Genomic DNA, 21,118 nt, shown 5'->3' on the forward strand with positions numbered 1-21,118 from the left:
AACAGATGGCCGGACATTCTCCTTCAGGATTTTTTGGTAGACAGTAGAATTCATGGTTCCATCTATCACAGCAAGCCTTCCAGGTCCTGAAGCAGCAAAACAACCCCAGACCATCACACTACCACCACCATATTTTACTGTTGGTATGATGTTCTTTTTCTGAAATGCTGTGTTACTTTTACGCCAGATGTAACAGGACACGCACCTTCCAAAAAGTTCAACTTTTGTCTCGTCGGTCCACAAGGTATTTTCCCAAAAGTCTTGGCAATCATTGAGATGTTTTTTAGCAAAATTGAGACGAGCCTTAATGTTCTTTTTGCTTAAAAGTGGTTTGCGCCTTGGAAATCTGCCATGCAGGCCGTTTTTGCCCAGTCTCTTTCTTATGGTGGAGTCGTGAACACTGACCTTAATTGAGGCAAGTGAGGCCTGCAGTTCTTTAGATGTTGTCCTGGGGTCTTTTGTGGCCTCTCGGATGAGTTGTCTCTGCGCTCTTGGGGTAATTTTGGTCGGCCGGCCACTCCTGGGAAGGTTCACCACTGTTCCATGTTTTTGCCATTTGTGGATAATGGCTCTCACTGTGGTTCGCTGGAGTCCCAAAGCTTTAGAAATGGCTTTATAACCTTTACCAGACTGATAGATCTCAATTACTTTTGTTCTCATTTGTTCCTGAATTTCTTTGGATCTTGGCATGATGTGTAGCTTTTGAGGTGCTTTTGGGCTACTTCTCTGTGTCAGGTAGCTCCTATTTAAGTGATTTCTTGATTGAAACAGGTGTGGCAGTAATCAGGCCTGGGGGTGACTACAGAAATTGATATTGAAATTGAAAATTGAAATTGATAAACCACAGTTATGTTATTTTTTAACAAGGGGGGCAATCACTTTTTCACACAGGGCCATGTAGATTTGGAGTTTTTTTTCTCCCTTAATAACGTAAACCTTCATTTAAAAACTGCATTTTGTGTTCAATTATGTTATCTTTGACTAATAGTTAACGGTTTTTGATGAGCAGAAACATTTAAGTGTCACAAACATGCAAAAGAATAAGAAATCAGGAAATAGTTTTTCACACCACTGTATTTATACTTACATTTTTGATATTTCATAATATTGCTTACCAAATAAAGTTACAGATTTGGCAAGGGGCTTGTACCTCCCATAGGATATACCTCCCATATAGGATCAAATGCTTTAGCAAAGTCCAAGTAGATCACATCCACTGCCATTCCAGCATTGAGGTTCCTGCTTACCTCCTCACAATAAGCAATTAATCTGTTACACATAAAAACACGCTGGCACAAATTTATTGTATTATGATTTGCATGTATTCGAATATCCTATCCCTTATTAGCCCTTTCAAAAGCTTTCCTACCACTAATGTCAGACTAACAGGCCTATAGTTTTCAGGCTGAAAACAGTATTCCTTTTGGAATAACGGAACCATGTTAGCAATTCGCTAGTCCCTTGGCATTATACCAGACCTCAATCAATCCTGAAAAATTAAGTGAAAAAGTTTGGCAATCACTGAGATAACCTTGTTTAATACCCTGGGATGAATACCATCCAGTCCCGGACCTTTGTTTTAATTTACTCCTAAGTGATCCATGCATCAGTTGTTATACTACTAGAATTGGGTCTATTAAAATGGAAGCCTTGATTAGCTGACTCCTCAGTTGTGTAAACCAATGAAAAATAAGAATTCAGAATTTCTGCTTTTTCCCTGTTCTCATGAACAAAGTGCCCCCCCCCCCGTGATAATAAGGGTTCCATGCCTCCTTGCTTCATTTTTTTACTATTTACATATTTAAAAATAATTTTGGATTTGTTTTACTCCTTACTGCAATACCCCTGCCCCAGCTAACTTGAGGCCATTTTTTCTTACTAACCTTGACACTAACACTTTTTTAAAGGTTTCCTTGCTTACAAGGGGAATATACTGACCTGTATACTTGTTAAGCAACATTTTAAATATATTCCATGTAACTACTTTTTTAACCCTGTGAAAAGCCTTTCCCAGTTGATACATTGCAGAGATGCCCTTATACTGGCAAAGTCTGCATATCTAAAATTTTGTGTTTTAGTTTATCCCTTATAGAGCTGTCTGCAACATTATCTCAAAATAGACAATGTTATGATCACTATTCCCTAAATGCTCACCCACACAAATGAGAGTCCAAAAGAGAATCTTTCCTAGTAGGTTCTTGAACTGCCTGAAAAAAATATTGCAATTTAGCATATTTACAAACCTGCTAGCTTTTTCTGACTTGGCCACACCATTACTCCAGTCAATGTCTGGATAATTAAAGTCCCCCATAATAACAACTTGACCTAGTTGTGAGGCCTCCTCCAATTGCAATGGTATCCCTCACATCAATGTGCATTGTATATGGAAAGACCATATTGACTGAGCCTATGGTCACTATTGTGCTAATGTCTATAAACTTACAAACCAGTGTCTGTTTTTTTTCAGATAAATGATATTAAGGGGCGTGTTTACTAAGATTGGAGATAAATACCTCTGGTGATGTTGCCCATAGCAACCGATCAGCAATAAGATTTAAACAGTCACCTACAAGTTAGAAATCAAAGCAAAGACCTGATTGGTTGCTACAGGCAACATCACCGGTGATATTTATCTCCATTCTTAGTAAACACACCCCTAAATCATCTATGTTTATTAGGGATGCACCAAATCCAGGGTTCGGTTCAAGCTTCAGCCAAGATTCGCCCTTTTTCAGCAGCACAAATTGATTTTAAGGATTTTGATTCAGTTCGGCCAGAGGCATAGATTCGGTCGAATCCTTAAAGTCATGTGACTTTATGCCAAATAAACACAGGAGTTGAAAATTTTTCAAAGTAAATTGTAATGGAAGTTTAACAAAACACAGGTCACATGGCTTTGGCACCCTGGGAAATGAAGAATATGGCTAGCCCCATGTGAAATTTCAAAATTAAATATAAAAAAATCTGTTTGTGTTTTTGAAAAATGGATTTCAATGCAGGATTCTGTTGGAGAAGCTCTAATAACTGATGCATTTTGGAAAAAAGTACCGTATATACTCGAGTATAAGCCGAGATTTTCAGTACCAATAATGTGCTGAAAAAGGGCCCCTCGACTTATACTCGAGTATATACGGTAGTTTACGTTCTGCGCTCCTGGACGTGTGTGGACGTTCATTCTGGAAGACGCGCGCCAACCCCCTCCGCCGCCCCGTGTGCATTTTGTCTAATCTAAAGCGCAGGGAGCGCTTTCAGCAGCGTAACACACCAGAGCCAACGGTAACCATAGTAACGCGACGCTTAAACTTACGGCGCACATGGGGTCCAGCGTGTCAGGGAGCAGGAAGCGAAGGAGCTGTCAAGCGCTGGAAGTGCCTTTTTGGCGAAGACACAGGAGAGGAAAACAGTAAGTTACACATTGGTCGCATAATAACTATAAGGAGCTCATTGTTGTGCTATGGTTGCTGTTTTGGCTCGCATTTGAATATCACTGCTTGGGGGTGGGGTTACTGGTCCCTCTTATATTTATTAAATTGTAGAAAGCTGTTTGTCTGTAGGTTTGTGTTTATTTATGGTTAAGGGAGCTGTCATACTATTATTCTCTTTCATAGACTCCTGAGGCACAGTGGGCTCCAGTTGCTATATTGTTATGATGCATGTTGGAAGGAGCTTACAATCTTAACCTATCACCTTCCCTTTCACTGCCATTTCAGAGCCCAGTACAGGTTCAGTTTAATCCTTTTATGTGCTATGTCTTTTACTGCCACATTAGAGACATTCAGAATACTGCACATACAATTTTGGAATAACAACTATACATGTGAATGTATATATATATATATATTTCCCTGAATTTGCATGCTCTAGCTGCAAGGAAGTACATTTTGTTTCCCTTTCAAGCTGCAGCTATGGAGCCGGAGTTTCTAGATAAACTTAAACTTGCGATTCTACATCACTCACCCCAAAAAGTATACAGAACTATATAAGAATTAAATAACAAATTTACACATCAAAATTTCAATATGTATGTAAAATTAAATGAGATATTAACCCATACAACCTTGCATATGGTTATCTTATGTTGGATGCGCCTCATTTTCCAGCCCACACCTTGTGTTTATTAATATGGTAGTCATGTAAGCACTTGTGAGTGTCCTTTTATTAAATAATTTGATTATTGAAACTTAGCAGTAACGGCTGCATTTCCCACCCTAGGCTTATACTCGAGTCAATAAGTTTTTCCAGTTTTCTTAGGTAAAATTAGGTACCTCGGCTTATACTCGGATCGGCTTATACTCGAGTATATACGGTATGTTTTCCTATGACAGTATTCCATTAACTGAGAAAAATTGGGAATTTTTGTGGATAGCAAACTGTGTAACTCAAGCCAATGTCATTCAGGGGCTATAAAAGCAAATAAATTGTTGGCTTGCATAAAAGGGCATTAACTGAAATCTTTATAGTCTTTATAGACTGTCACTTCTTCATTAGGACATTTGGCCAAGGGACTAGGTGGGTTAATTGGTTGTCCATAAACTGGGTATTTTTGGCTGGCATGACTATTATGAGTTATGTTTATTATATTTTCTTGTTCATTTTGCTAACCTCGAGTATGCAATGCATTTTTTGTGAACAATCAGTGGTGGCAGAATTGGGCTTGGCTTGAGGTTGGTTGTCAGATGTTGGACCAGCATCTGGGGGCAGGAAGGTTAGGCAATGGGTGATTTGGCTCAAACCTTATACAAATTAGACACACGATTCTGTGTGTAATTTATTGTCCTAGTTGAATTCCCCTGAGGTGTACTTCTCAATGCCCACTAGGTGGAGTGGGTGATTGCTCAATCACCATGGGATAATGTATGCTTATAGCAAAGGAAATTCATATCTAGTTGAAGAAGTCAGCCTTCTTGTCTTGGCAGTGATTTTTCAATTCAAGATTCACTTTTGTATAGATTGGAAATGACAAGCAGCTATAATTTTTCATTCTGTAGTATTGTCAACCTGGGATATGCTTTGTAAAGTGTATACCTTAATAAAGCCTTCCTTACTTGCTGGTTGAATTATTAATCCTATGTTTAAAGTGTGTACAACTATTTTAGAGTGATATTTTAGAAAAATTATAAATGATACATTTCTCTGTAAATGTATAATTATAATTTGAGAAATTGCTTTTTTATCAGGACATAAATATTTAAAGAGAAGAATATTAGAACCAACTGGAACTGTCACTAACTAGTACTTATTGTGGCAAAGCCTGCGATGTGTGGCAAATTTTGTTGGGTTTTTTACACAGCATAATATATAGGGCCCCTTACTGTACCCATTTCCAAGATCTGCTTTCATTTGTCTCTTTAATCAAGCAATGTGATCAGTCAGATCAGCATTAATGCTGCAATCTTTTGTCTTTCATGGATTATATTAATGGAGAGTAATCAATGTTGATGCCTTTCATTCCAGAGAGGGAAATTGGATCTTTGTATTTTCCATAAAGTGGTGAGCACAGTGCCAATGTCCATTGATTGTATTGAGAATGTGTGCAGACTTTACCTTGTGTTCTTCAACAGTATATATAATATATAGACAAAGATCAAGGAAAAACTGGAGCTATAAGCGCTGGGGCTGCATGACAAGGGATCCGAATGACCAGCAGCCAGTTTACACTGGTTTAGATTTAGAGACTGGCAGAATCAGGTGGACCTGTGATATACACCACTTATAAAGGAGGTTATAAAGGGCCACCTAATGCAGCAGCCAGGCAGAAACCCAGATACGGAAAGCAGAGAGAGAGGCAGCAGAGAGAGTAAAGGAGCTGCTTGTTAATCTGCCTTCTGTGAAATGGCTGTGGGTGCTCTGCTTGGGAGAAGCACTGAACCCCATATAAAGAGGGAGTTCTGCTTAGCTGCTGTTGGATGCCTTTACCACCATGTGAGTCCTCAGTGAGTAATACATTTAGGGGAAGGTATTGGAAGGCTCCAGTATGAGAATGGGTGTTTATCATGTGCCTTCAATGTGAGAGCAACTGTCGTGCCCAAGGGAGAGGTACTTTGGGGCAGGTAACGCTACCTGGGTACTAGAGCTAATTGGGTGGACCCATGATTAGATGAAAAGGAAGGAGTTAAGGCAGGAGGAAGCTGGGCTTGGGTTGAGAAAGAGAGGGACGCAATGTCAGGAAAGGAAGCACTCACTACCCACCCTCCCCCTTTTTGCATATTTTGCAAAAATGACAGGAGTTTTTTTCTTTATGTTCCCAAATTATCTATTAATAACTGAACATGGATGTTTTCCCGAATGCATTGTTATATTGTGGTTTCTGTAGCTTTATACAGTATAAACTTGAGAGTCATCATTGTATTAATTCATCATAACTACGATGGCTCGATCCAAGGGATGTTTCTGATCGCCACTTGCTTCAGGTTGGGTTTTTTATTTGCCATCCTCTGGATCAAAACAGTGGATATATGATACTGTAATTTAAGTTTTATTTGTTACAGCAGAGGTAGGACCTTGCCAAAGTAAGCAGCAGAGTTTAGCAGAGAAAGAAAAGTGGATTGATAGATATGGATGCTACTATTGCTTGTGCTAGGTGACAGCCTGCTTGGAGTTCCTATCATCGAGACACTGCAGATTCAGCCCGGCAGCAGAGTTGCTGAACTTCTCTTGTGGTTGGTGATGCAGCTCCTGCTGGTAGCAGAGTTTGGGGCCATCCTCTCTATAGGTAGAGGCAACCTAATACTCAGTGGCGGATATAATGACATAGTGCTAATCTCAAAGGGCAACTATGGAAGTAAATCATGCCTTCAGTGAGGGAAGGCAAAGCATAGTAGTGATCTCTTATGGAATTCTGGCTTTAGAATATTGCCTTGGGTAAAGCTGACAACATACTATTTATTTGATAAAATGTGAATAAATGCTGTGGCAATTTTACCCCATCTCTGTTTCCTGGTGTTTCATTTAGGTATGTAACAAGGGGGTTCAGTGGGGTGCCTCAAGGCAAAGGGTCAATTAAAGAGTCCCCATGTTATTATTAAGGCCAATAATTAAATAAAAAAAATTAGCATTGAGCAAGACCATTAAATCAATGGAGAGAGATCAAATGATGGTATACACTCTACAGTAATTTAGACCTTTTGTGTTAACCAACTTTATGATTTTTATAATAATAAATCTTTTTTTCTGCTTTGTGGAAATACATTATGATTTACAGTCATGTGAAAAAAGGATGTTGTTTTACACTTTGTTGAATTTGCCCTTAACTGTAAGAATTTATTATTAAAATGTAATTTCTGCACTTGCACTGTGTAAAAGGTTCTGCGTGACATCTATTTTACCAATCTCACCTAGTTTGAGATCATAAATATCCTGAGGTTATACTGTTTTGCAGTAGTTTTAGCAATAGCTTGAGTCAGTGTAAAAGATTACTTGGCTGCTTTTAATTGAGAATAATTTCAATTCATATTGATTTGCACTGGAGAATATGTGCATGTATACATATATATATTTATGGTATCTTATATAATATGTTTTAGCAAGAGCATGAATTTAAGTAAAAGCAGCATTCCTTTAAATTGTGAATTATATCAGTTTATAATAAGTACATTTTGTACTGCACTGGATATATAGAGAAAATAAGTATATAACCAAGGAGTTACATACCCATATATGCTTTTATATGGGTCACAGAACCCCAAGGTAACATCTAATACCCTCATATTTTATACAGACAGTACATTATATATTATAATACAAAGTTTTAGAGTTCTAGTAATACAAATTAGATAAAAAAGCAATGAGTAGAACCGATGACATTGCTAAGCACCATTAATTAGGATATCATTTACAGGATATCCGCGGCTATTGTGTAACATATATATTCTATATATATATAGAATAATTCTTCAAAAGAGCTGACGTGCAGACCATGCATAAATCCCTCTCTCTCTAAATATATTCTTATATGTTACACAATAGGCACGGATATATATATATATATATATGATATATATACCTATAAAAGGTGCGTAGTAATTATAGTCATCAGTTATAATGGGTGCTTAGTGATGTCATCAGTTATAATGGGTGCATAGTGAAGCCATTTTTATAACGTGACTCACTGATACCTGTGTATTATAATAAATATATATTTAATTATATTTAATGAATAATATATAATAATAAGTACAGCAATTATAAAAAATGAGGACTAACCTACTAAATGTAGGACCGATTCTAAGGCTACATTTGCAGTGTCAATGTTAGTCACCAGATACTTCACTGTAAGGGGAGCATTTATCAACATTTGGATATTAGTGGTTTTAGCATTTTTGAAACCACCACTACACTCATTTCTGCGAATGTCAGTCATTTATCAAAAGATCCAAACTGAGAAAGCATAGATGAAAAAAGATGCACAGAAAGAATGGCTTTCGGTATGGCTGACTCATACCTACAGTGAGGTACAGTGATATAGTTTCATGCTATGGGGATGCTTTTTATTTGCAGGGACTGGGCTAAAACAGAAGGAATCTTAAATTTTGATGGAAAGTTCATCTATTAATAAAACTGTGATCCTAAACACAAGGTCCAAAATGATAGTAAAGTGCAGGTTTATGCCATAAATTGTACAAAACAAAAAAGAAAGGCATGGTATATTTAATTCATTTGGCTAAATCTTTTATGAAAAATATATTCTTTGACCTAGAAAAGAGGCACTTTCAAGGATATATGATTATTCTATACAAATGTGCGCAGTCATGTACATATATTCTCATGGGAAATTTTTATTCTTTGAAGCATCCAGGTAACAATAGGACAGGTATTGTGACTGAACAAAATTAAATTTAAGCATCATTCAACCCAGGAACAGATGTTTAGCAAATATTTTTACAGGGTGGATGTAATGGCTTGTTCTGCTTATAAATCTTAGACAAGACAGGATTTAAGCAATTCAAGTGAATTTGTTTAGGAAAAAAATTCCCGTGAGATTGGATAGAAATTTATTTTTACCTTTACCCCTGTTAAAATGACATACACTGTTCATAAATTACAAACAAAAATGCTCAGTGGAGACCTTACCTAAACAGAGGAAACCTAATGCATCACTATATACTAATCTAAGCTCTAAATCACCTAAACAAATTTCAAGACAACAGTAGGAGGAAAGGTATCCGTCCTGTTAAAACAAACAATAAATACAGTATATTAAATGTCACAAAAATTATCAAGCAGAAAATCATCAGTCATAGAAGCTGATGCTTCAGGACTGACTATTAAATTCTAAAGCAGATTGCACTGGTTCTCATGTGGCATGTGATGTATATTAAAAAATTAGCCTTGTATTGTGACATTTATATTTTCAAAATACGGTATATTGCAACACACAGGGCAGTTTCAACTAGGGAAATGGATGTGCTGTGCAAAGTGGCAAACCCAGGGCAGAGCGTGATGCTGTCAGCAATGAGGCAGTCCTGCAGGTACAGGTATCGGACCCCTTATCCGGAAACCCGTTATCCAGAAAGCTCCGAATTACAGAAAGCCTGTCTCCCATAGACTCCATTTTAATCAAATAATTCAGAATTTTAAAACTGATTTCCTTTTTCTCTGTAGTAAGAAAACAGTACCTTAGAATTGATCCCAATTAAGATATAATTAATCCTTATTGAATTCAAAACAATCCTGTTGGGTTTAATTAATATTTTGTTGATTTTTTAGTAGACTTAAGGTATGGAGATCCAAATTACAGAAAGACCCCTTATCCGGAATACCCTTGGTCCCGAGCATTCTGGATAATAGGTCCTATACCTGTACTAAGTGCAGGGCTCTACTGCACTAAACGCTAAAGCAACAATATTATATATCTAAATTATATTCAATCAAGAACATATATAAAAAGCATTGAAAAAGGGTTCTGATTGTAATGGTTCGTACCAAATGAATCATTAAGGTCCGGGTGTATAAACCCCGAACCTAACCTCACTTGATCATAGAGCCTATGATTAAGTGCGCATGCGCACGAAACGTGTTAGGCGCTTGATTTTTAATGGATCAATAAACATTTGTTCTTAGTGAACAATTCCCAAGTTCGGAGTGTTTGGAGCTCTCTTCGTTTGTGTGCAGGGCTCTACTGCACCTTGCGGCCCCTGGCACCCTATAGCCTGAGGATTTAAATTCATTATTGCCTCTGATGCAAATTCAAGAGCACTAAGTGGTCCAAAAATGGGGCTCTTAAAGATGGTTTTTCTCCACCACAGTTTGAATAAATTGCAACTATTCTTGTGACAATTTTGTGAGATTTATCATTATAAAGAAAGAGAATTTTTTGAGTAAAAATAAAAATGTATAATCAAATTCTAAAATTAATAAATCATCCATCCAGTGCAATGACAAGTGCAAAGATCTGTGTCTTTGAGTACCCTACACGGAGTAATGTGTGGAAAACAGCACTTGTCTCGCAAAATATTATATAGATAATAATAGAGAGAGCCACAGCATTGGGAGCAGGGTTGTTGTGTCACTGTGTAACTGAGTTGAGTTCTGCCCAGTTGTCAAAATGTTGACAGCCCCTTGAAAAACCACATGACTCAAAATCAAGAAATCATGGTGAGGCAACTGTATATCAAGCAGTCTGTGTGCAGGCACTTGCAATTTTGTCATTGCCTTGCAAGTTGTAGATTTGTGAACTCAAAAATAGGCTGCATCTTTTCTCATATACAGGTATGGTACCTGTTGCCCAGAATGCTCTGGACCTGGGGTATGAGGGTTTTTTTCTGTAATTTGGATCTCAATACTTCAAGCCTACTAAAAATTATTTAAACATTAATAAAAATTCTTATCTTAGCTGGGATCAAGGTCAAGGTACCGTTTTATTATTAAAGATATAAAGGAAATCATTTTTAAAAAATAGAATTATTTTGTTTCAAATGGAGTCTATGGGAGATCACTGTATTTCGGAACTTTCTGGATAATGGGTTTACGGATTATACCTTATATCAGTGCTGTCCAGCTTCTGTGGTACCGAGGGCCGGAGGGCCAGAGTATGGCATACACAGGCATCATAGGGCAGACAGAGTACTGCCTGTGTGCAATACTCTCCCTGCCCTACCCTGCATGTGTGTGCCATACTCTTCCTGCCCTACCCTGCCTGTGTGTGCCATACTATGCCTGCCTTATGCTGCCTGTGTGTGCTATACTCTGCATGCCCTACCTTGCCTGTGTGCTCCATACTCTGACTGCCCTACCTTGCCTGTGTGTGCCATATTTTGCCTGCCCTACCTTGCCTGTGTGTGTCATACTCTCCCTGCCATATGCTGCCTGTGTGTTCTATACTCTGCCTGCCTTATGCTGTCTATGTGTGCCATACTCTGCCTGCCTTATGCTGCTTGTGTGTGCGCCATACTCTGCCTGCCCTATGCTGCCTGTGTGTGCCACAGCACAGCAGCCAGACAGGTGGGAGGCCACACAGAGGGGGGCCGCAGGCCTCCAGTTGTACAGCCCTGCCTTATATAATCCAAGATATCATTACATTAATAGAGCAGAAAATGGGCCACACTGTACCCATATAGATCACTGTTTCTATTTGTTCAGACCTTTTTATGAGTTTCTTACTTACCATAACCCTGTGTGGAACACCAATATCATCGATCTGGATCCCATGCCAACTACTTCTAGTTTACTCTGTACTCTGTTTTCCTAGTCCACTTGTAACTCTTCAGTGGCTGTTTTTACATTGTTTAACAGCTAGTCCCTCTGCATTGCCATATCCACTGTACTTGGCTCAGCACCCATAAAAATAATCTGTTATTTTAATAGCTATATTATATTATAAGTCCAAGCTAGTGCTTCTCATTGCTAAAAAACATGTCTTAGCGTGCTATTCTCGTGAGAAGGGATGCCCTGTGGCTGCTATAGGCTAAAGCTGAATTTCTAATCTATTTTGCATGTACATGGCTCAGGCCAACCACAAGGTAGCACTTGCTCGGTATTTGAGGTTAGTGATAATAACCACTGAGAGCTTCCTGACTAATTGACAACTTCTTTAATTAAACTTTTCATTGCCTTTAAACATCAGGAAACCATAGCAAATTGTATTCAGTACAACCTATAGTCATTCTCCTTCTGTATATCACAGTTGCATTTTAATACTCATTATCTTTCTATCCTCATTCAGTTTGTTTCCATGTTTGTAAAAAATATGAAATGAAAACACATGCATACAAAACCTAAACAGGCTGCCCTTTATTGTGGTCAGATTATTTGTCTTTTGCTATAAATTCAGCACACGCTCCCAGTTCTGGATACTCCCATAGGTGCCCCTCTGGGTTCAGAAAATGATCCAGTTGTCCTTAACATGGACAAACTCATTAAAATGTCAAAAGGCTTGTGCTTGAGTTGCTGTAAAGCGATAATTCCCAATCTGTGGGGATAGATGAAAAAGGGGCTCAGAGCCTTAAGGAAGAGATTTGAGTAGAATACCTATTTGCTCCCTTAAATATTCCTGCAAGCACAACATGAAGGTCAGTTAGACTAAGATATGGGGTTCAACATTTATTTGTTGTTATAAATATGCTTGGAACTATAATTAAATGGCTGAAACATTGATGTTATCTAGGAATGCACCAAATCTGTAATTTCTGTATTCATCCAAATGTTGCAAAATATATAGCAGGACAGCAAACCAAGTCCAAAAATCATCAAAGAAAGGACTCAGGCAATTAAAAGAAAAAAACATCACAGGGATACCTGGCCTTGTGGATGACATAAAAACCTTAGAATTCTCTGTATGCCTGTATCTCTGTATAGTAAAGGCTATTTTCTTTTCAGAGTCTGCTAGCTGGAAAAACTGTGATCTATTATCTGGATTAAGTTGGCTTTACCCAAAAATGACAGTTGCCTTATAGACAAATTAGTGATGTTATTTTAACTGCCAAGTATAATAAATGTTAGCTTTTCCGTCAGACAAAGGGGGCAGGGTAACGATGTAGGGGTAGAACATTGATATCAAGAGGCAGACTGGTGATGTTCTTGGGTCATGGTGTTATGGGTGAGGCTATTACATGACATGTACAGATTTTTTTTCTGGATTTCACAATGCTGAAACCGGATGAAATACTGTGCCAGACAGCTGGCAAGCCTAGATCTCATACTGGTTCATCTAGTATGTGTTAATTACTGATACAACATAGATGTGGATTTTCTTGAAGCATGAACTTAATCATGTTGGGACAAAATCAGAAGAGAATGACATAGTTAAATTCATATTAACACAAATCTACACACACCCTTCAAACTTTTAGGCCTTAGTCTCTGGCAATTAATAAAGTACCATTTTCAAGAAACCTGGTCTTGAAGATGACATGGCAGCAATTTTAGAAATGTATGCCTTGAACTTATTCAATATTTCAAATAGAAAATCAGGCTTTTTAAACCATATCTCTGATCTACAAAGCATAGCCTAGCTATATCTAGCTATTTCCTTTTTAGAGTCTGCTAACCTAACCTTTTTTTGTGCAAAATTTGACACATTGGTCCAAGAAACATAATGGTGATTTATTGTAAGTTAGACAATCTTCTTAGAATTCAGAGTCAGGATATATGCTTGATATGTTTTTCTAGTCTCACTAGGTTGGCATTTTGTGCCCTCAAATTAAATATCTCAGGAGACAATGTAACAAATGTTTGACTCCTAGCAACACTGCCATCTCACACAAATAGGCTCTTTAAATTGCTACATCTGTTTCAACAAAAATAGACTTAAGAGCTTGTTCACTATTGCCCAAAGTGCCTATGCAGGAAACCTGCAAAGTGCAAAAAACAGGAGATTTTTAAGCACTAAATAAATGAAAGCAAATCTTTAAAATTTCCCTTGCAGTCATGTAATCCTAGCATAAAAATATTAATACTAAAACAGTAGATTTTACTTGATCTCTTTATGTTTTTTTCTTGCTCTAATTTTCTAAAGTGGTGTCCCTGCCCCAGCTGTGAATGAAACTTTCTTTATTATCTTCTGCTTTTCAACAATACTGATCAGGCAAAAGTCCTGCTGAGATAAATGTGCTGTCCATTTACAGCTAAAAAAAGATGTCACTAGATGACACAGGACTTAGCGAGTGCAATTATAGATGTGATCAGCTTTGTCAGTTCATGCATCATCAGTTTTTTAAGCAAAATAAGCAATGGAAAGCAAAGGAAAAGCAAGCTATAAAATATGCCTCTATCTCTCTCTATGTGGTGCTGTTTATATGTACAATTTATGGCTCATACATTTTAAATATTTTTGTCTTGCAAAAAGTCATACTTTGTGAGCCATTTTTCAGTATAAATATATTTTTCCACTGAATGCATTTTCTGATAAATGTAACATACTAGGATGGAACTCTTACTAAATAAAGGCATATTATGCCTTTAAAAGCCCAGTTAACAAATGAAAGAAAGTTAACTACTTTATTCTGTAGTGGTCTGGCAAGATGCATTTAGGCTCTCTGAATTTTTACAGTAGAATCCCCATTTTAAGTTTTTAGAATTTGATCCGTCAATCACCATTCTGTTCAATGGCGTGTTAACATCCCTCTGAATCATTAATACTTCGTAGAATTCACAAGGGGTTCTAATTTTTGGCCAACTTTTTTCCAAAATTGTTAAATCTAAAATGTAATATAAATTGTTTTATCCCTAATTTAGTTTAATGTTTTGAAGAGCATATAGTTCAAGCAATTTCTTAAAAAAACTACAAGTTTAATCTCCTACCACCTCCACTTTCTTTCTACAAAAGCTCCAGGAGTGATGTCAGTAATTGTGTTATTTAGCAGAATTTGGAAACAAATGTGCCCGAATTATAGTCTTGCATTAGTAAATGTAATTGCCTTCTACCCCCTGAGTGAATACATTTTCAAAATGTGCACTTTTTAAGGGAGGCATAGACATACCCATTGATGGAAACTGCTGATGTTTTATCAGCTTTTCATCCTCCTACTCAAGCTGAGTGCATGCAAAGTACATTTGGCGCCAAAGAAGTTGTGCTCAGGAGGGTTTTATATTCAGGGGTGTAATGCTGTAAACCCACTTCACTGGGAATAACATAAGCCCAACAGGAAATAATCCCTGTAAATCAGTGCTGTCCAACTTCTGTGGTACTGAGGGCCGGAATTTTTCTTGCCTACATGGTGGAGGGCCGTTAATGGAAGCCAGTTTTGAGCACTCCCCTTTTTTAAACCACACCCACTTCAAACTATTCCCATGCTATCACAAGAGCTTTTAAGACCATCCCCACATTAATGGTGGCAACACAGCAAAAACCCAATGGTTGGTGCTCACTGAAGGGATATCACCCTTCATTTATATATGAAAGAATTATATTATGTCATACACTTAAATCGATATGCCTCCTCCTCTTCTGTGGATAGCACAGCAACCCCCAGCATATAATTACACCCCTTGGGGGCCATATAATGACTATTTCCAAATGCCAAACTCCAGGAACAAACCCCTGCCAGGTTCACCTTCCACAGGCAGCATAGGGCAGGGAGAGTATGGCACACACATGCAGCATAGGAAAGGCAGAGTATGGCACACACAGGCAGCATAGGGAAGGCAGAGTATGGCACACACAGGCAGCATAGGGGAGGCATAGAGCAGGCAGAGTACTTCTTGCCCTACCCCTCCTGTGTGTGCCATACTCTGCCTGCCCTCCCCTGCCTATGTGTGCCATACTATGCTTGCCCTCCCCTTCCTATGTGTGCCATACTATGCTTGCCCTCCCCTGCCTATGTGTACCATACTATGCTTGCCCTCCCCTGCCAATGTGTGCCATACTATGCTTGCCCCCCTCCTATGTGTGCCATACTATGCTTGCCCCCCTGCTTGTGTGCCATACTATGCCTGCTCCACCTATGTGTGCCATACTATGCCTGCCACCCTGCCTATGTTGCCTATTGCCTGCCCCTCATGCGTGCCATACTATGTTTGACCCTCCTGCCATGACCATACAGGCTGCCCTCCTGCCTAGTGTGCCATACTATTCCTGCCCACACCTAGCCTAAACTACCAATTGATCCAGCAACAAACCCCATACCTTCACAGTCAGAGGGCACAATGATGGCAATCACTGGATGATGTACAAGAGGGAATGGCCATCCAGGCCAATAAAGGCGAGTATGGAAAACAGGCAGAGGGAACACAGAGCAGCTGGTATTTACTTCCCTCTTCTAGTGGGTGCCCTCTGCCTGCCTGCCCTGTTCTATGTGATCATGACTGTTGCCCCTTCCTATGTGGCCAACTTGTGGTCCCTCTATAACTGTGCCTTTCCATACCCTTGCTTAGTTGCCCTTTCTGACCCACCCTCCTAATGTGCCATTTATTCTTATGCCCACTCCGCTTGTGTGCATACTATGCCCCCTATTAACACAGCTCAAAACCTGTTTTGAGTGTCTGAGTGTGAACAGGAACAAGTGGTATTACAGCAAGAGCCTGAGGGTGACTCAGGGGGATCATAAGGATTACAGGGTGATTAAACAATACAGTACAAAACAGTACTGATGCATTTAAAGGTAATACACAAAGGTAAGCCATCAAAGCAGCCAGACAGGTGGGGGGCCACACAGAGGGGGGTCGGCCCGTGGGCCGCCAGTTGGACAGCCCTGCTGTAAATCATATAAAAGGATTTGCAATTATACAGTCAGCTAGTTAAATGTATTATTTATCAAGGGGATTGTATAACACCTTTTTCTCCCTTTCTCTCTTTTTTGTACACTTTTTGTATCTGTATTATTGTTAAGAGGCAAGCACTGCAAATGGAATTCTTTTGTTTACATGTGTGCAGAAAAGTAGGGCATTTTGTAAATTATTTAGCATGATGCATAATAATCAGAACTGATTTCGGCTAGAGGAATGCAGTGGAAAAGTGGATATGGTGTTTTTATGCAATGTGTTCAAGTAGCATTGTAATTAGGCAGGAACGGTATTGCTGATCAGTTAGTTCTACAACTCTTCCTCTTCTACAAGGGGAATTTAATACCTCTGCATAAAGACTTTAATATCATTGTTTAAATTTCCCAGTGGCCCTGATTTCTACAAAAAAATACAGAATCACAGACCAAAACACAGATATATCTACCTTTAACTTCTGTTCTTCTGCACTCAACAAGATGCTCCCCTGACACTGTACCACCTAACCTCCTCCACACAATTTCTAATACTCTTTGCCCTGTACTTAATCACTTAATCATCCATTCATTTTCTGTTGGCACTTCTCTGACCTTATTCAAAGAAGCACAAATTACTCCAGTCCTTAAAAAATGTACCTTGGACCCAACTTTTCTACCAAATAAGATCTATATTCCATCTGTTGACTTTGAAGCTGAGTGATCAATAATAAATGCTGACAGTTAGCACTTGTGCAGTTGAGAACCTATGTTAGTGCCCTTAAATGTGTCTTGCTTCAAGTCAAAAGATGATTCTTGAGGCCCCCAGTCATTGTTTGCTTCTCTTGCTTTTGTTTTCAGACTGGCAGATTGCTACTCTTGCCTTACTTTTAGGCGGCGCTGCTATCATACTAATCGCCTTCCTTGTGGGCCTGATCTCCATCTGCGTGGGATCCCGTAGGCGGTTCTACAGACCGGTGGCAGTGATGCTTTTCGCAGCAGGTAATTTAAGTCGCTGCTGAGCCAATGATTTCATTCAGCACAGATAAACACTGCAGTGCTTGCTTTTAAACTTCACAGGGATATAAAAAGCTAATGAAAACATTCCCTATCAAGCATTCCCTATCTGCACAGAAAAAGCAGAAGATATGGCTTCTTAGTGTACAACCAGTGGCAGACAGGTTTAGTCCTCATGGAAACATCCTTTTCCATATTAAATAACCACCTAAATAACCTATATTTGTATCAAAAAGAAATTTGCAAAAATCTGCATATTCTTCATTTGCTGTTGCATAATCAGAGTTTGTCTTAGCTGACAGCATTATATTCATATATGTTTCAAGACTATGGATTTTCTTGCCATCATAATAATATATTTTTCCAGTGCAATTGGTTATACAAAAATAATTTTGTTGTGTACTTCTTAACATATCTCAGGTCTTAAGAAACTTGGTGACATTTGACTCAACGAATACATGCTGTACCAGGAAAATTAGGTGCAAAATATTAATTTTAACATTAATATAACCAGTACATATAAAATTAAACTAGACATAGAAATGTTAGCTTTATAAACCTTTGCCTTACTGTGCACAAATAAATAGCAGTTAGCTCCATTCAATTTGCATTTTGCACATATGCATTCTGCCTATGCCTTTAACTAATAAGATTCTATTATTTATCATTTAATTAATTGAACAATTTTTTTTTAACTATCTTGGTTTTAATGTATTAATCACATTGTATGTAATATATATTGTGCCTAGCATAGGCTCTATAAACAGGATTTAAAAAGGAAGATAATAATAGAGAAAAAGCCTGTTTGGAAACTGCATTTGAATGGTTATTGTGTCTTCCCTAGGTTAAAATCTAGTCTGATGTTATTTCTTTATTATAATTGCATATTGCACATTACATATACATTATTGCACATAAATATTTATGTAAATGAAAATGTGTTGAAAATCTGCAAATTATGCAGGATGTATATTTTTTAGCTCCTAATTATGGGCCAAATATAGATATACTGGTTATCAGACCCTGGCAAAATAGTTTACAGGAAATATTAAAACCTCAAATTTGACTGTCCCCCTATAGCTGCTCCGATAGCAGTCATGTGACACTGATTTGTATGATTAAATTCATTGTCCCTGAATGACTGTTTGGCAGATCAGGCAAATGGGAAAGCTTGCTCAATAATGATGATCCATTGGATGACAGTTCTGCACAGTGGAACGATTTGTTGGATAACACTAATGTGGCTGTTTCTATGTGTGGATGTTTGACTAAATTGCACAATAGCTGAGTTTGACGCCACCCTAGCAAATGTCTTGTGGACGGCCATAATGTTGATTTAGTCGCATGTAGCAAAGGGTATCAATAGATCATATAGATGTATGCCTGTGCAGAAGCACATTAAAAGTAGATGCCAGAATGTTAACTCCCCTGGGGGCAACCCCGCCCTTTTATATTTTCTCCCAGCAAGATAACCATTTTGCATGTGCATTCATCAATACAATAGTTGCATATCCCTCCAGTTACATGTATATAAGGGGAATTCATTGTTCTGGACACACATATTATAATGGTGCTGGATGGTCCATAGTTATTGGGACCACATGCTAAGTATTGCAGGCACGTTTTTAGTAATTTTCTTTTTAGCATATTTAAGCTATTTAGGGATCTCTTTTCTGAGCCCTGAACTTTTATTTGATGTTAGTAGTTTAATGGAATCCTAGTGATCTACAATCTTATTTTATTGGGGTATTAACCCATTATTAGTGATGAATGCTTAACAGTCAAACTGTTTTTATTTCACCCTTGATATATTTATTTATGGAAAATGTAGCAAGGGTGTTCTTGGAAATAAATTTATTTGGTGAATTGGTGGCATATATTTTTTATGCTGAACTAAATCTATTGTTAATGCAAACTATATTTGAGCCTGTTGCATGCTTTAATCAATCCTGTTTCTCTGGTGGCACCTTTAGCTGCAATGCACTAATAAAGTGTTTTGCCCCCTACAATTTGACAAAATCCCAGTCCAATAAAGGGCTTGTACTTAAGCCAAATCCTTGCTGTTTAGTTGTTGTGTATAATGGGTCCTTGTCACTTTCTTCAGTTATTGCCAGTTTAGTTGCTAAGTTTATAAAAAAGATAATTTGAAATGCAGACAAGGAAGAAACAGAATGGAGTGCCATGGCAGAACTTGCAGTTTCTATGGAGAAATGTTCCACAGTGATTCATTTCATTGAACATTTTATATACAAATGCAGGGCTGTAAGGAATCAAAAGTTGCAAATGGAGCGAAGAATAAGAAAAAGAGAAGTTCCTCAATACGATGGGTCTTTTACTGTAATATCTAGGGTTCTGTTTTTATATAGGCACCTGAGGGCTCATGCCTAAGGTAGAAACTGAAGAGGGACAGTTCTCGGGTGCCTATACATACAGCCCTGGTTATGTCATAGCATGTTCACTTGTAACTTATCCATCCTTGAGGTCAAACTGGCCATTCACAACTCATGCTTGTTTGCATTAGTTGCTAATCCCTTGATGTCAAACAGACTGCTAGAAACCCCAGTGTAAGAAAATTGCCACATCTCCAAAGTTTTCAAAAGGAATGTAATGCTCCTAGCCAATATAAGTTTGTGTTATTCATTTTTTGTTAGTAACTAAGCAAAATGTACTCATACATACTGATTGATATTAGTCAGTCAGTCTGTTCAACAGAACTAGCCATCCTGATGCAAATGATGGTTGCAAAAGTGACAATGAATTCTACTCATGTAAGTGGTCTTCCTCCCATGCAAATGCAGTCTGTGATGTGCAGGATTCACTATAAAATGCATATATATTATTTTTTAAAACAAACACCTTGGAAAGTTAATGGTCTTTAATTTAACAGAAAAGAAATACAAAATAATATAAAATACAATCCCAATATAACTAAAGCTCTAAACCTGTAACAAACAAATAACTGTCAAAATAAAATAGATATGTGTTTACTGCCCTCTCTTGCAACTATGGAGAAGTGCAGCAAATTTAGATCTGTGAAATAATAAGATTTAAAGTCAGTATTTTATCCCCAAATCATTATTTTTACATTTGGAATGTTGTTGGTACTTAAAAAGCAGGTTGTCCAAGTGTGGAGAAGTAAGATTTGATTGTCAAATCAAGCAAGTGACTTTTGCAGGGATTAGTTGGCAGTCAGAGGTGAAACCTAAACTGCTTTTAAACTTTATTTTATTCTTCAACCAATATCTTCAATAAGCAGCTTTAGCTAAAGCTAATACTTACGAAGGCTACTTATTGGAAAACCATATTGCATTAATATTATATGTCAACATTCCAGATTTCTTGTACTTATCAGTCTTAATCCATTCAGCTTTTCTGGCTTAAGCAAATCATTAGTCTAAATAAAAAAATAAATTTATAACAACAAGGTTTTATAATATTTTTTTTTTCTTTTTGCCTATCTCCAAAGAAATATT

At 37.8% G+C, this 21,118-nt stretch overlaps 1 protein-coding gene across 1 annotated transcript in view; it reads left to right on the forward strand.

Moving 5' to 3' along the window:
- tmem47 (transmembrane protein 47) overlaps positions 1–21,118 on the forward strand; it is a 40,751-nt gene that overhangs the window by 18,395 nt on the left and 1,238 nt on the right. The window contains 1 exon segment of the mRNA NM_203568.1: positions 17,490–17,630. Within this exon segment, the coding sequence (NP_988899.1) occupies positions 17,490–17,630 (141 nt within the window).

This window comes from Xenopus tropicalis, chromosome 2 (assembly GCF_000004195.4).
Source record: "Xenopus tropicalis strain Nigerian chromosome 2, UCB_Xtro_10.0, whole genome shotgun sequence".
NCBI classification, from domain to species: Eukaryota; Metazoa; Chordata; class Amphibia; order Anura; family Pipidae; genus Xenopus; species Xenopus tropicalis.